Raw genomic sequence first — 16,990 nt, forward strand, 5'->3', positions numbered from 1 at the left:
CACCAACCTCCCACCTGACCCGACGACGGCGGGGTTTCCTGTAGACAGCAACATCATATTATAATATAGATGCTGCCCACGACGATACGCGTTTGTATTTTATTTAATAATATTATATTATGTACGCGCGTACCCCGACCACTCCCCCTAGCCAGCAGGTAGGTGCTCTAAAGATGTCAATATATCATTAAGATTTTTTTTTTTACACGCAACTTTAACGAACGCGATAAATTCATGGTAGACGATACTACGCGATTCTGGGTGGCAGACTGTTATAACGAGTGTCGGAGTGTGCACCGTTTTCCTTAACAATATAATGTGTACGATAAATAATTCTCGATACACTTATAGCGGCTGCAACACACCCACAATATTATACTCGTATTATGTACAGGCACTCCAATCCTCTTAAATATTATTCACCTCGGAATTTCATTATAAATTAGTGGATAAAAAAATAAGCTTGAACTAAAAAAAAAACCCCCATGCGTTTGTACCCCCAACCTATAATATGACGTCACGGATTGTTACCGTGCTCGTATGCCGTTCTTAATAATACGTACCATATACGCGTTATTCTTCGCTTTCGTGGTCTATCATCATATTATTATAATACACGATCATTATTGGATACTGGATAGAACAATATTATAATTATTTTGCTATTATACCCCTTAGAAGACGCATAAGACACCTATATAGGTACAGAGAGGTGTTGGGGATGAACATTTTTTACTTAACACGACATAATAATACTATTATTATGATTTATGCATTTCTGTGTGCACTGTTTTCTGAAGGAACACACGTGCGTATTTTACATCGAGCGTTGGGCTCGAGTTTTCATTTTTAACTTTTTAAGCTTCCGTGAAACAAATACGCATACTATTTAATATATTTATATGTACTAATATGCCCCGCAATATCGCTTGTACATCATGTTATTCTGCACTTGTATGATTGTTTGGAAACAAGATTTTTGATTTTTCGCGTTTTCTGTGTGCCCTAAAACCCTCGCGGGCGCAGGTGTTTTGCGGGATAAAAGAATGGTATTTCATGTTTACGTCGGCAGACCTGGCGCGGCGGGGGGGTTAAGCGCCGTACCTGCGCACAATGACGAAAACGCGACGGACGGCCATCGTACAGTATTAGTTGTCGTAATGCGCGCGATGCGAGGGGAAAATATCATCTGAAACGGCGGACGGTGTTTGTTTTATAATTGCGTTTATTGTCGAATTACCTCGTGCTAATAAAACTCGCTGCTGGCCAGAGGTCGGCCTTCGGGGAAAAAAAAAACACGTTACAGCTATAACGATATTATGACCGCTTGTTATACAGCGATAGCGCTTCTCAGTGCGCACTGTACACAGACGCATTCACCCGCCAAGGCGACAGCTGGGGATTTATTTTGTTTTTAAAAGATTGATGCGCAAAGCCGAATAATAATTTGATTCTGAATAGGAAGCGTCATTTTTCGCAAGGTCTCGAAAACGGATGACATCACTTATATGCGAGAAAACCGAAACGACGGTGTGCATTGCAATATATATATATATATATATACGATATAGGTACGATATTATAGTCAATGAATAATACCACATTGGTATACCTACCGTGATAGACAAGTATAGATAACCATTAACCTTACGACGGTAATAGAATACGACAATAATTTAGATCATTCGATTGATTATTATAATAATATATGGTTAGAATACACTTACACACATAGCTATTTATCCATTGAAAACCTGTCGATATATTATATATTATTAACATCAATTTCTGATTTTTTTTCATCGATAAACCGTTATCATTTACGACACTGTAAATTGCAATAGCCTTACGTATATCAACAGGTGAAATTATGCAGTTGGATCATATAAATAATCTATATATTATACGTCTCATATTATAACCTCCGGACTCCGGTATTCGATATAAAATTGGGTTACACTAAAATGAGTTTATTATTAATTTAAAAACCTTAAATAAACAAAATTCAGTTAAAATCACAAACTCATTATAACTGCGTTGATAAATCATAAAATATGTACCATAAATGTTGAATAATAAAACTAACCTACTCATTTAATTGCCATGGCATGCCCTTAAGATTCAGCTACAATTACTACCGATTTCTAAAGAGAAAACATAGTAGGTATTATGTGCAGTTCAATTGACACTAAATAATAATATTATTATGTTATAATGTCATATTTATTTCGAGCTTCTGGTGTTTGACTTTTAAGTTGGACAACGTATAAATAGCTTAACTCCAAAAGGAAAAAAAGCAATTGGGTAAACTTCTCAAGGATTTCGTACGAGTGGCCAAATTATTCCCGAGAGAATTAGGTATACTTGCATCATCACCGTCCGTCCCAGTAAACTCTCGACATTCTAAAACACTTTACATTAAAAATGGGTAAAAAAAATAAATGCACCCGTAGATTATCTACGGGATACAGATATGCTAATCCACAAATTAAGCCATTGCAGATTCAGATTTTACAGTACACGTGCAATTTGCAAAATATACAATATTATTACACACTGCTGGAGTATTGTGACACTAATACACATATCGTAAACATTAGAATATAATAAATAAAAAACATGCTTATAAAATCATAACTAGTTTAAACAAATTAAAACTGAACTTCAAGGCAATCCACAATCACTGTACAGTATATTATATACTAAGCGGACGAGGCGATCAAAATATATTTAGGTACATTTTTTATGCGTCTACTCTCGCCCGTTGCTATTTTTACCGTATTTTAGCTAATTGAAAAGGAAAAAAAAACTGCATCTTCGAAAAGAAATTACTTTTTTGTACTATTGAGCATATTATAGTGTTATCCCCGATAGTGTAATCTGGATTCCATTGCTCGGCAGTCTATCATTATTTCTTAAATAAATTGTACGGCGGCGTAGTAGTCTCAGGTTATATATATATACTATGTATACTTATATATATTTTAATATTATAGTGTTAGGCACTGTGTGTGTTAGGTTCCTACGTCATGCACGCGTCTTGCTGTACTCCTCGACGTGGCTAATATGTATATTTAGCATGAAAATATGCGTACCAGATTCTAACGGTGCAGTTCACCTGATTAAACCGACCGACTATAATCTTATATTATATACTTATCGAACACGAAAATCACGAAATTTTTTTTTTGTCCCGCATATAGTGTGGGAGTAAACCAAAAACTCGTCTCTGCTAAAATGCTGCTCGTCGAAACCGAATGGGAAAAAAAAAATGTACATCGTATATGTATAATGCTCAACACGGACGCGGTGTACATATATATAGTATATAATATTTATTATTTATACTCGTGCATCGCGTTGGCTGCCGCGCCGCAGGTATAATATATGTACATACACCACCGTTTTAGCGACACAAAACTATCCGTATTACGCACACATTTTACATAATATATAATGCATACGCATAATATGGCTATAGGAGGTACGAGTTATGAGTGTTTACGTTTAATCAAAGTAAAACCGTCGTCGTTATTGCATTGTGTTTTCCTCGCGGGCCCCGGCCGCAGGGTTAGACATATTTCCCCCTCGGATTAAAAAAAAAAAAAAAAAAGCAAAGTTTTGTCTACATAATATTACTATCGTAAACGGTGGGTAGGTAGGTATATATGCGTTACGTGCCGTTTTGACTGACTGTTCGATGCGCGCGTATTGTGCGCTGCCCGCGATAATATATTATACCATTATATTTTGTATACTGTAAATACACATCGTATAATACCTACTGTTTCCCCCCCCCCCTCCCCCCCACGTGCGTGGACGACGTTCGTGCGGTGCTAAGTAATCGAGATCATCGTTTAAAGGCGCACTGACAACAAAAAAAAAGCCACTGAATGCGACTTGTCACGCGGCAGTCGTCGTCAAGGGCGATTTCCCCGCCCCAATCGCTACAACCCGCAAAACAAAATGACATTTCGTACGTTATCTCGGCCGTGTAATCGTCGTCGTATTGCCGTATATTATCGTGGTACCATACTATACTATGTTTAGGTATAGTGTTTAATTACGTGTATAATACACATGCGCAGTGCATAATAATATACAACATAATTATTTTTAGCTACGAAAATTCGTGTCGTTATTATAATTTTATACAATTACCTCTGGTCTCATGCGCGATGGTGTATTTCGAGGAGCTATTATACTATATTATAATACTATTATTACGTCGTCGGTTCACGATCACACGCGTTCGTCGGACTGAGTTGCAGCAGACTTAAAAAACAAATCGAAAAAATGATATAATTGTCGCCGGCGACGACATATAGTTTGTCCAAACCCCTCCCCCTCCCCCCATCCTACCACCCACCGTCCGCTCCCGTTTTGTGGTATTCGCGTGAAAAATCCACACACACACATTCGACCGACCGATTGCACTACAACGATGATACGTTTGATCATCACAATACTACGTACCTATATAAAGAAGCTCGTCGGCCGCCACGACGGTGAAATCGCACAATATGCAATAATAATAGTATAACGAGCGCATAATTAAAACGAAAACCGTGCGCGAAGGAATTCAATTGTGACGCGTGCCCTGATTTACCGATTTCCCTCGCGTCCAGAAACCACACAACCTTCTGCCGCGCGAATTACCCCGACGACTATTATTATTCATTACACTAGGTAGGCGCTGTGTAACGTCATGTACGCGTTGCTATATAGAGCTGTTGCCACAACTATTGCTACACATTACGACCTCGTGAATGAAAAATGTTTTGATATTTACGTTCGATCGCAAGCCGCGCATCGTCCACTCATCGAAGTCGTCGGCGACGTCCGCCGTTTCTGCTGCGTGGTTAAGAGGGGGGCGGTGGGGCGAGAGGTTGGATAAAGGTTGCTAACATAAATATAGGTTTTTGGGCTGGATGCACGTTTTTTGTTTCTGACGGGTTTTTCTTAAGGTTTTTCGTCGTCATGGTTACTATTATTAACGAAACAATATTTATGGTTTACGTAGATATCAAGTGGCATTCTATATTTTTTTTTTTTTTTTTTTTTAATTGTTGGTATTTTGTTTTCGTAGTGACGACAATACGGTTAACGGTTAACCGTTTAGCGGTCTTTTTTGTATATTAATAGGTTCCGGACTATTCATGTATTACGATTTTCCGAGATTTTAACCCGTTGACCCTCCGTCACAGTCGCTGAGATTTTTCTTATCGTTTCGTAAACGCGTTTATCGACAAGTGGTTGTTTAAACGATTTTTGGAGATAGTAATTTAGACTGCTCATTCACCGTGAAAGTACGTGCAATTGATATCAGCTCATCAATAATTTACCTAAATAATACCAAAGGTGCGACATCATAATTTACAGACCACTCTGTGACCCGAATCTATAAAAGTATATTTCAGTTTTATAAAATAAATTATTATGAACTGAACTCATCGTTATTAAAGACTGAATAGGTAGTTACTTACGAAAAACTCTCTTTGTTATTGATACACAAGCATATTATAAAAACAAAAACTGATTTAATAATAAACAAACATTTTTATATTAATAATTAGTGATTATTAACGAATAACATTATTATTGGTGTTCAGCATGTTTCGAATTTTTAATCAAATATGGGTTATATGGAACCTAAAAATATATGAAACGAAAAAGGCTGTCCAACCATTTATATGAAACTCTACAAGCAAAAAAAATATGAGCTAATTTCCCTCCAACAGACAAACTTATAACTAACTAACTTCAAACATATATAACTGTTATAAGTATTATAATAAAGAAAACTAACAATATTGTTGTTAAAATACTTAAATTTAAAAAACGTACATACATAATGTACTTTTTACGTATACCTATGGCATTGAAGTGTAGAGTGCCAGAACGGCTTAACCAACAAAAATATATTATTTTAGGAAACATTTTTCGAGCTCTCCCGCGGAACTGTAATTATTAATATTTTGGTGCCAAAACAAATGTTATGTTCCCATCTAATAGACTGCAATTTTTTCAGTGAGTTGGACCGATTCGGTTTTAAAATATTTAAATTATAATATTAGGAGGTTGAATTATTTCTGGATCGAGCGTTGAGCAGTACTAGTGTTAAAATGGCAAGGTCATCGTTTAAGACCATAATGATAATGGTGTCCGCCACTGTATCAGCTATGTTCATATACCCAGCCACCCAGGCCCCCCTCACATCAAATGTACTAAATGTTTTTGCGGACCCTGTACAAAACTTCCAATAAAATACAACCCCTTACAAGCGATACGGGTGTCTCATACACGATTTCTAGGCAATCAATGGTTAAAATAACAAAACGACTTAATATATTATTATAATATACATTTATATCGTAAAATATTATTTGATATAAAATAAGACGTATTCCTATCCTATATTTCAAAAATTATAAATTAATTTCAACGGGCCCCTAAAACAGCCGGGGCCCTGTACTCTAGGTCCAACCATCCCCCCTCCTCGTGGGGGCCTTGTTCATACCTATATATATTTGCCCATACATATTATTATAATTTAAATCGCTGTTTGCAGGGACGACGTTGCGGGACGACGGTCATGTGATGCGCATCAAACCCAAGTCAGTGGTTGCTGCGGCCGAATCGTTGGACGCGGCCGACACTTCGTCTGCTTCAGGCGGCGGCGGCGGCGGATCGGCCGCGGCCGCACCGGCGGAATCGTGGACGCCCGAAAAAAAAGACGCGCCCACCCAACAACAGCAGCAGACGTCCACCACGACGACCACCACGTCGGCCACGACCACCGCCGGCACGTCCTTCGTGGCCGCCGTGGCCATGGCGATGGCGAACTCGGCCGCTGCAGTACAACAGGTCCGGCCGCTCCGCGAGCTGCTCGGCTGTAAGGACAAGTCCAACCGCCGGCGGATCGCCCAGCGTGGCGATTATTGGGTGCTGTACAACTACGTGCCGGCCCGCCGTTGGTTCCGGTGCGACGAGTCCATTACGTACACTACGCACGCCGACTTCACGTTCCTCGACAACCTGGAACCGCTGTTGGACAGGTAAATTTACAGAGTGGTTCTATCCCGACCCCACACGTGGTTCGATGTTTTTGGTTTGTTGAGGGGAGTTTTCGATGAAAGCCGAAGGAGGTGCAGGTCGTGGGATGACGATTTCCACGACGATCGCGATGTGGAAACATTTTAAACGGGTGTTTATCATTTCTTCCGTACTTACATTAATATTCCATTTCAACACCAAAAGATAATAAAAAACGATTTTTCGATCAGACCAACAAAATCAATATTTTCTTAACCCTATACATTTGTGTTAGTATAGTTCCTGTACACCGTACACGGCTTAAATATTGCAAAAATATTTATAGGCTATAATGGACATCATCTATCCATAGAACAAACGGGTGTGAAAGTTTTCACTCGGATTTTATTTCGAACTTTTATCTGACCAACTGCAACCCCCACATAATATATTTAAAACGATAAAATTTCCTAAACTTTTTCGAAAACAACACGTATAGGTATTACTTACAAAAAATTAAGGGCCACAATAAATCAGAGCCAAAACGAAGTTATGTGAAGTAAAAGAAATATCTCATCTCTAAAGTACCCACGTATAGGAAGTAACGCACGGCATAATATGACGCTATTCGCACATTCACCCGTATATGGCCGTACATGATGATAATAATATTGTAGATAATCACTATCGTGTACCCGATGATCCACAGGTGGCGAGGCCCGATATCGGTGGCGCTGTACACGCCGGGCAACGACTTCGTGCCCACGCTGGCCTCGATCCGGTACTTGCGGCAGTGCGGTTCGCCTCTGGTGGCCGAGTACGTTACGTTCCACATGTACTTCGGGTCGGGGCACGTGCCCAAGTCGGTGCCGCACACGGACCACGACATCGACGCGCCGGTGGCCAACTGCTCGGCGCCGCCGCCGTGGACGAACGCGTCGGCCGCGTACAAGGTGCAGAAGAAGCTGCTGTACCCGGTGAACGTGGGCCGGAACGTGGCCCGGGAGTCGGCCACCACGCACTACGTGCTGCCGTCCGACATCGAGCTGTACCCCAGCCCGGGCGTCATCGAGGGGTTCATGGACCTGGTCCGGAGACAAGACCCGCCCCTCCGGCGCCCGAAGCCAATGGTGTTCCCGTTACCGATATTCGAGCTGGCGTCCCACATGAAATTGCCGGCCGACAAGAAGGAACTGGTGAGTGAAGAATATTATATCTATTTATTTAGATGGCCGCCGAGCAAACCGTCAGCGCCATCGGCCGTAGTAGACATTTTACATTGGAAATACATTTATAAATTACACGATTTTTACGTCTTAACTATAACGATATAATATAATATTATAACGAATAATGAAAAACTATTAAGTATTAGATATACGATTTATTTGTAAGGTGAGTTTCTGATTGGAGGAACTGGATGAGCTGCTATTGGATACGTTGTTGCGGGTTCAGGGTTGAGTTTTTCAGCTAGGATATTTGAAATCGTCTTCTCTCCTTGTCGTATATTCTACATTCGGTTAGAATATATTTTACTGTAAGGGACAACATGAACACATATAGGGGGGGGGTCTTATTTCTTCATTAAATGTGTGTGTGTGTGGGGTGTGTGTTAAGACGATCGATGGAGGTCTAGTATTTTCTTGTGGTGTTGACAGGGAAGCGAATAGGTTGAACGGATTTTTTAATTTCGTTTAGCTTGGTGTACAGTTCATTCCATTCCATTTCACACGCCGCAGTAACGTGTCATTTTCAATATTATTCTCTTCAAGTCGTTATAGGAGAAGATGAGAGCATCTGGAGATGAGTAGGCGAGTTTGGTATCGGCTTGTTCGTTGCCATCTATATTGCAATGGCCAGGGATCCATATTATATTATTATTATGACTACCATTGTAGTAGTGGTTGTTGTTACCATTGTAATATTATATACCTATCATTGTACTCGACGACGACGAGTCACCGCAACTGATATTTTTTATAACAAAATCTTCAACGCCAATATCGCGTCGGTATACTGACGATTTACTACCGCGATCGGCCGCCGCCGTCTTTTCATATAACTATACGCCATAATATATTACTATATTCATCCGAAAATCGTTTAAATCGTACAATATATAATATGAGAAATAATTATATTTCTTTTACGCAACAGTTTACGGTTTTAAACGAGTTTTTAAATCATTGAAAGAGCTAAAAAGTATAAGTTTTCTATTGAATGAAAACCTCGTTAAAATAACTTAACTTTTTCTTTGCATGTGCCGCGAACAATAAAAATACGCTCTGTTATAATATTATAGTGTAGGTACTGGCACCGAAGGAAAAAAATAATTTTACAGTGTAAACATAGTACTTTGGTGGTGTATAGCGGTATACTGCAAAAAAAAAAATGTATATAGTCCAAACAAACATTTCAATCGGCCGAGTTTTATGATAAATAACATGTATTTAGGAGTTTAATTAAAATTTCAAGGCGACGACTATTATTCTATTTACAATACGCTTTGGTGATATTGAAAATGGACACACAATCGTGTGCATTGTGCATTTACACACGAAGTAACCTTAATCATTTTTACTTACCAATTATCGCATTATATGCAAAATTACTGTGCATTATTGCAGTTACATCACGAGTAGCAATTATCGGGTGAAAGCTAATGCGTACTACGGTTCAATTTTAAATGCAATCCACCGTGTCTTGACGAAGTTCTTTAACGACATATTTTATGTTATTACTTTAAATCTCAATACTCGGTATAACAATCTCTGTTATAGTCTGCGACTGCATTAATCGTTCGATATGACACGTCATACACAGTATGGCGTTGTATAATCAGTGACCACTGATCTCCGATCACTTATCAGCGAGACACATTATATGAGGTCGAAAAAAAAACCGTATATGTAGTACGTCCAAGACGATATGATTAATCAATATATATATATATTATATACAATACGGTTTGTCTGAAAATGAAAACGTTTTGTTTTGAAATCCGTGCGTATCTGAGTTAAGATTCCGAATAGCTGCCAAGGTATAATAATAAACATTGCACACCTATACTTGCTTTCGCGAGAATTAGATTCGTGTAAATTAAAAATAACGCACAGAAGATTTTTATTATTCAAACTGCGTTCATTCCGTCTGCGTACAACTATAATACATCTGCGAGCACACATTAAATATTGCGAGGTACGAACAGTCTGCGGTAGCGCTTAAATTTTAAACGCTTCTTATTTTATTTTATTTCTTCATAGTACATACGTAATAATAATTGAAGTTTCGAAACAGCTATGTATATATATATATATATTAGCGTATTACGTCGTACGACATTTCGATTTTCCTTGTCCGAAAAGCCATAATCAATATTATATCTTCTGTGATCCGGGCGACGGTAAACGTAAACATTATAATAATAATTTTTGTCATCTCGAACGGGCAAAAATATTGATTAGGATTTTCTTCAAAAGAAAGAATGTACGTCATAGGTTATAGGGCTCGAACTATCTTGAATTCTGTGTCGTTTTTTTTACTAATTATATATATATATCATAACTTACTGTAGATGAGGTATTTTTAAATTAATTTCAAGACTACCTACGAATACAAATATAGCAGATTTTTGTCCGTACAGACTTTAAATTTAAAGTGCCTATTGTACATTTTAAGATTTTAGCACTTGATTGCTGTCGATATAGAAGTACTATAATAGTAATATACAGAATTAAAACTTCGCCAATAAAAATAAATATATTGATTTGAGATTTTAATCTTGTATCCATTTCGTGAATTCATGACTAACAATATATTTTATAATATTATATAGCTGTTTTATAATGCAACGTATCTATATCGTAAGTTGATTGTTTAGATATCAAACGTAGATAATTAAATTATTTATGTTAATATTTGAAATAATTTAAAATTCACACAAACTTAAAATACACTCACCTTAATTTTAAATGTAAAAATATTGTAGTCCGCGAATAAAAAAACAAAATTTAAATGAATATTTTGTTGCTATTTAAGCGCATATGACTGTATATACCTATATAATATTTTGAATAGATTTGTATGGCATTCATGTCCGATCTCTAGACATAGCAGGACTTTCCCCCGACCAGAGCGAGATATTTTGTTCAGTTTAGGAATAATAACATATAGTACCTAGTTATTTTTCGTCACGTTCTATCGAAGGATGACATGATAATAAGACCGCCCTTAATGTACCTATTAAGCTATTACACAAAAATTAACGATTTTTCCCTTAACGATAAAACAAAATACAAAAGAACACGACTGTGATATGCACGTTAATGCGTTTTATGGTGTTGTACCCACGGTAACAAACCACGCATACCATTCGATACCTGCACGTGCACTGTGCCGTGGGTATATTTGTATAAGTTAAAATCAAAATCTTCAAGTATATTATAATTTTGATAAGCACACGAGCGCAAAGTTGAAACGTTATCAGGCAAATAAGGTGTTCGTCAACCGTGCTGAAAAATTTAGGCTATGCGTAAATAATATAGTTTTTTTCATGCATAAAAATAAAATAGCACATTTACACCGTATACGGTTAATTATGAATAAATAATCTATCGAATTTACGTTTTAGTTAATCTCAACATTTACGTAATATTACAATACATATTTTACGGTAAAAGCAAAATATCAAATAAACGATAAAAACAAAACAAAAAACACGTTTGAGACGTTAATTAAAAAACGAATAGCTTAAAAAATACATATTAATAAATAAATATGCGCGATGCGATTATGATGCATATTTTGATTAAATTAGAAAATAATATGAATCAAATCACATATTTTAAGTTTCACCTATAGTTACTATAAACATCCTATTCCTCTATCATCTTACTAAGTAATACTTTCTCGGTAATTATTAACATAATATTATTTATTTTAATTTGTATATTTTGAAAACGATTGGTGCAATATTGACGATCACGAGTATTTATTACCACCAAACGTCGTTCGGCTCGTTTGATGAACATAATTATTTTTTCTCCCATATTATTTCCATTTACGTGCAATATCGCACGCCTCCGAAATAATGTATGTACAAATCGAATCGGGTCCGGGGTCGGACCGCAATTTCAAAAATATTATATCATATTCTGTTCGAAACGTTTACCTACCTCGTTCACGGTAGGTATCTATCGTCATTATTATACCTATTATTGTTTATCATTATTAAGTCCCGTAAGCGCTGCAATGTATTATACAAAGCGCAAAACGACAGGGATTTTGACACGCACAGTATATTATTATTATTGTAATTTATATGTCGTATATTATTATTATATTGCCATTGTCCGAACGTTATACAGCGCGCAATGCACCGGATTGGCATTAAAACAGCGTGTCTACAGGGTGACTCACCAATAACGCGGTTATTAAAATCTGATTTTTGGAATTTTCAATTATGCTTACAGACACCATATTTTCAAATCCTTGAGATGTTTGTGTACTGCCCTAGGAGTGTCCCGATGGAGAAACGGACTTCTGTTTTTAAAATGAGTACCCCTCTTTTCAACTGCACATTTTTCAGTGGATAAATTTTCTAAAAAACTCGACGTATCAGAATTAAAATTCGTAGTTTTTGAGTTATTTATAGCTTAAGATAAAATAACCATGGTAATGGGTTTATAACTACTCGCACAAATTTTGAATAAAGTACACCAAAATGTTATCACAAAAAGTTATCCGCTAAATAATTCACATTAAAAAGGAGGGGGGGTTGTATCGCCACAGGACATTCCTTAAGTAGCACAAAAAAAAAAATTAAGAATTTGAAAAAATTGTTTTCGAATACTTATATAAAAAATCAAAAATCAGAATTGGAAAGTTGTTAAAAGAAAAACGGCGTGAGAACGCTCGGTGAATCATCCTGTGCAATATAGCTAGCACGTGTAATATCATAATATTATTATGTCTTCGGTGTACCATATGAATTTCCACACAAACCGCGCACACTGCATTATAATGATTTATCCGAGTCTTCGGTGTTCTGCTGACATAGCTTTTCAGTACGACAACATCCGAGACCGACGAAATACATTTAAGACAATTCGCAACACACGGCAGTGATTGTTTTAAAGGGCCGGTTAGATGCGTTGGCTACGCCTTACCTACCTACCAGTGCAGTGGCGCCGAAATTTTTAAAATATCGTTGGGCAATTTCAAAACTTCGCGGCCTCGATACATCTTAATTATAGTTAATAGAGATAGGTACCCTGATATACATTTACTCATAACAATGGCTTAAGTATATTCTTAATAAGGTTATGGTGTAAATAAAATGTGACTTGCCGGCCACGTTTTTCAAAAAAGAGGTCAACTATTGGACTTCGGCGCCCTCGTAATTCGCTTACGATCGGTAGAAGTTTTTCAACGCGATACATCCGAGAGAAATTCCGGGAAGTCGAAGCGGATAAATATATTATATTATTTTTATGTCGATAAAATTGTATTAATAAATCAACTGCGTTTGCAGAAATAATGGTAACAGCGCATTGTTCCGGAAACATTATATTTTCTGAAGTACCTATATTATCTTAGAACTTTGAGCTGATTGGTCCAATTCCGGTCGTTTGGCCAACATAGAATATCATGTATAGGTACAGAATAATAATAATATATAGGTATAGGTATTATATAATATTATAGCATCGGTAGTTGGTGAACTTGGATTAATTCTTGATTTTTTTTTCGACCGAAACGTTTTTATATTCGTGAAAGCCCTTCGCCACCGCGAATATCGAGCGTTTTCTTCGTGCGAAAAGTTCCGTCTCGGAAAAACTATAGGTACACCGTTTTGTATACAATGCACGATTATTTTTTTATTATTATTATTATTCGGAAAACGCCGCGGTGTATATTAATAAAATCCAGAGGTCGGTCATAAAACTTGAGGGAGAACCTAATAATTAGCTGGAAAAAAATATATATAGGTACCTTAACGGCGGGAAAAACTAATTTCGGTTTTACTGCCCAACGTATATAGCCAACTGCAACGGCCGGCGGTGTAATTTCTGTTTGTCGGGTACCTATATATTATATGGGTGTATTATTAAAAGTCGCTGGAGCGGAGGCGGCGGAATTTATTTTACGATTTTCCGGCAAAACCACGCGTAGACATAATAGTATAGCACATAATGTTATATTGTTATTATATCATTATTATCATTCAAGGCCTCCGCCGCCACTGCGAAACACGACCGACCGCGACCGCGGCGAGGACGACTATGACGGCTGCGGCTGCGACTGCGACGACTTCTCGTCTTCGATTCGGATCTAAAGTTCAAGTTCAAAGAGACGAAACCCAACACGGCTATAACAATGCCTATATAATATAATAATGAACAATATAATAATACACACGCTGTACACGCGCTTTGGTATATAATGTATATTTTCACGGTTCGCCTATCGGCCGCGGCGACCGACTACAGGAAATAATAATATTATGTTATGATAAAAAAAATGAAAATGTAAAAACAACCAGTTAACGGTACGAGAGCGACGGCGGCTGAATATACGCATCACATTAATTATGGGTGGAATACGTAAAATGCACAGATAGTAATATGAGCGAGTGCTTAATATATATTATTAGGCACATTATACAATATACATACTATTATAATATCATGTATGTATACAGGGTGGTGATTCACCAAGCTTGTTCGCCCATTAGTCACTCTATGCTCATTAATAGAGGACGCTACACCCGCACGTGTTATCTCCGTCTTACAATATTAATGTACAACATATATAATAACAACAACTGTTTTGCGCGAGTCAACTTTACTCACTCTACATTTATAGTATAATTACCAAAGTTCCACAACGCACGGGGAACAATACTTTGTCTGAGTAGTGGCATTTTTTTTATTATTTGAATAACACAAATACAATTAAAGTTGCAAGCTCGAAAACATTAGGTTTATTTTGTTTTGTTTTTTTCATTTAGTTATAAAAAATTATTATAGTCGGTGCTATCAAATATATTAAAACAGCGACAAGATAAAATTCTTCCCTATGCGTCGTGGAATTTTGGTAATTCTACTAAAAATATAGAGTGAGTAGAGTTGTCTAAACCAAAATGGTCATTGCTATGTTGCACATTTGTAAGACTGAGACAACGCATGAAGGTGTGCGTCCTCTTAATATCCTTTTAATCACTAATTTAATTAAATTATGAATTTCGGAATTTCTAAATGTAGGCGGGTGTCTTGTGTCTACTTAAAGACCACATTTTCAATATTCAGATTTTTTGCCACGGCGCACGGAGGGTGCCCATTCTTTTTTTTTTACTGTAAATTGCTTAACAAATGGATTTTTTTTTAAATGTTAATGTATATACATTAATCTAAATTCGAACTAGTAATCTTTGAATCAGCAATCTTTATGAACTAAAAAATCCAATAGTATGTATATTATGAAAAAATTGTCTTGAAGAATACCTTCATGAAAATTTTAAAAATCAAAAGTTTAAATAAATAAAAGAGTAAAGTGGAGGTGCGCGTGCTTGATGAATCACCCTGTATATTATAAGTACCTAGTAGTGCATAATCCGATCGTTATCGTGTCATCGCCATCCTCACGCGGATATAATATTAACTCGGCCGCGGGCATCTCGATGTAACAATGTTATATAGGTAATAGGTATATTTTATTATGCGCGTGTATTGTAATAATAATAATAATATGTACTACTGCATTAGGTACCAAATACACTCGTCCGCAGAACAATAGGAGTTTTATAAACAAATACGTATATATTTGAATTATGGTTCCATTGACGAACCGCAAGGTTGTGTAGCTCTGCGGATACACAATAGAGCGTAAGAGAGAAAAATAAAGAAAAGAAAAGGATGCATTCTATTATTATCACTATTATTATTATTATTATTATACCATTTCGGTCGAGCGCAGGTATCCGCCACTGCCCATAGACGTTTTGAAATACCAGAAAAAACGTTTTTATATTTCGCAATAAATCTTCAGTCGGTTCGTTTCAGTCGTTTTTTACGGGAATAATACGCTGCCCAAAAGTTGTCCACTATAGCCGACATTGTAGAATGATAATACGAACGTTAAATTGCATTTAACTTTTAGAGTTAAATATTATATATTTTTTGTTAACACTAGGTACTATTAGGTACCTGACTTCATGTATGAAATTGCACAAGTATAATATGTATAATTTATATAATATGCGAAGAAAAAAAATATACATTATATTATTATATTAGTACGACACCATAACGAATGTCTTCTGGAATTGGTTGCCTTGAGATTCGTCGCGGGTTCGGTTGGGAGGGACGGCGACAACGACGACGACCTGCAAGAGCCAGATGACAAGTCTACAATTTACTTGTCATCAATTGTATTATCTAATTTTAAGTAGACAAAAATAACCTGTTTGAAAAATTCTGATCATAAAATATTTACGAAGCGGAATAACACTAGTTATATATTTTTCACGTTTTGTCATAATGATTTGAAATTCAAACAAATTGTTTTTAATTTTAATAATAAATTCTGATTGATGGGAACCGATTTAGTTAAAAACAATAATTCTGAACCGATACAAAATTATAACGACGCAATAACGGGGTGGGGGGAACTTTTCACTAAAATTAATATTTTATATTATTATTATTATTATTATTACGATCGTCGACGGGCAAGCAGCACTTTGGCCACACTACCCGACTATATAATTGTAATAACATAATATACATTTATCGTGTTATGATAGTTAGTATTGTCTTCGCTTGGATGTGAAACGCGGTTGTCCACCGAAAAAAAAAAACGACGGAACACCACGAAATAATATCTAATAATTATAATACATATTATTATTATTATTACTACTATATTTATAATGGGTTCAGAGCTGTATATAATA

At 36.6% G+C, this 16,990-nt stretch overlaps 1 protein-coding gene across 2 annotated transcripts in view; it reads left to right on the forward strand.

Moving 5' to 3' along the window:
- LOC132948418 (beta-1,4-glucuronyltransferase 1) overlaps positions 1-16,990 on the forward strand; it is a 74,385-nt gene that overhangs the window by 51,396 nt on the left and 5,999 nt on the right. For both annotated transcript variants that reach the window (XM_061018858.1, XM_061018859.1), the window contains 2 exons: positions 6,572-7,058; positions 7,745-8,231. In XM_061018858.1, coding sequence (XP_060874841.1) covers positions 6,572-7,058; positions 7,745-8,231 — 974 coding nt within the window. The remainder of the gene's footprint in view (positions 1-6,571; positions 7,059-7,744; positions 8,232-16,990) is intronic.

This window comes from Metopolophium dirhodum, chromosome 7 (genome assembly GCF_019925205.1).
Source record: "Metopolophium dirhodum isolate CAU chromosome 7, ASM1992520v1, whole genome shotgun sequence".
NCBI lineage: Eukaryota > Metazoa > Arthropoda > Insecta > Hemiptera > Aphididae > Metopolophium > Metopolophium dirhodum.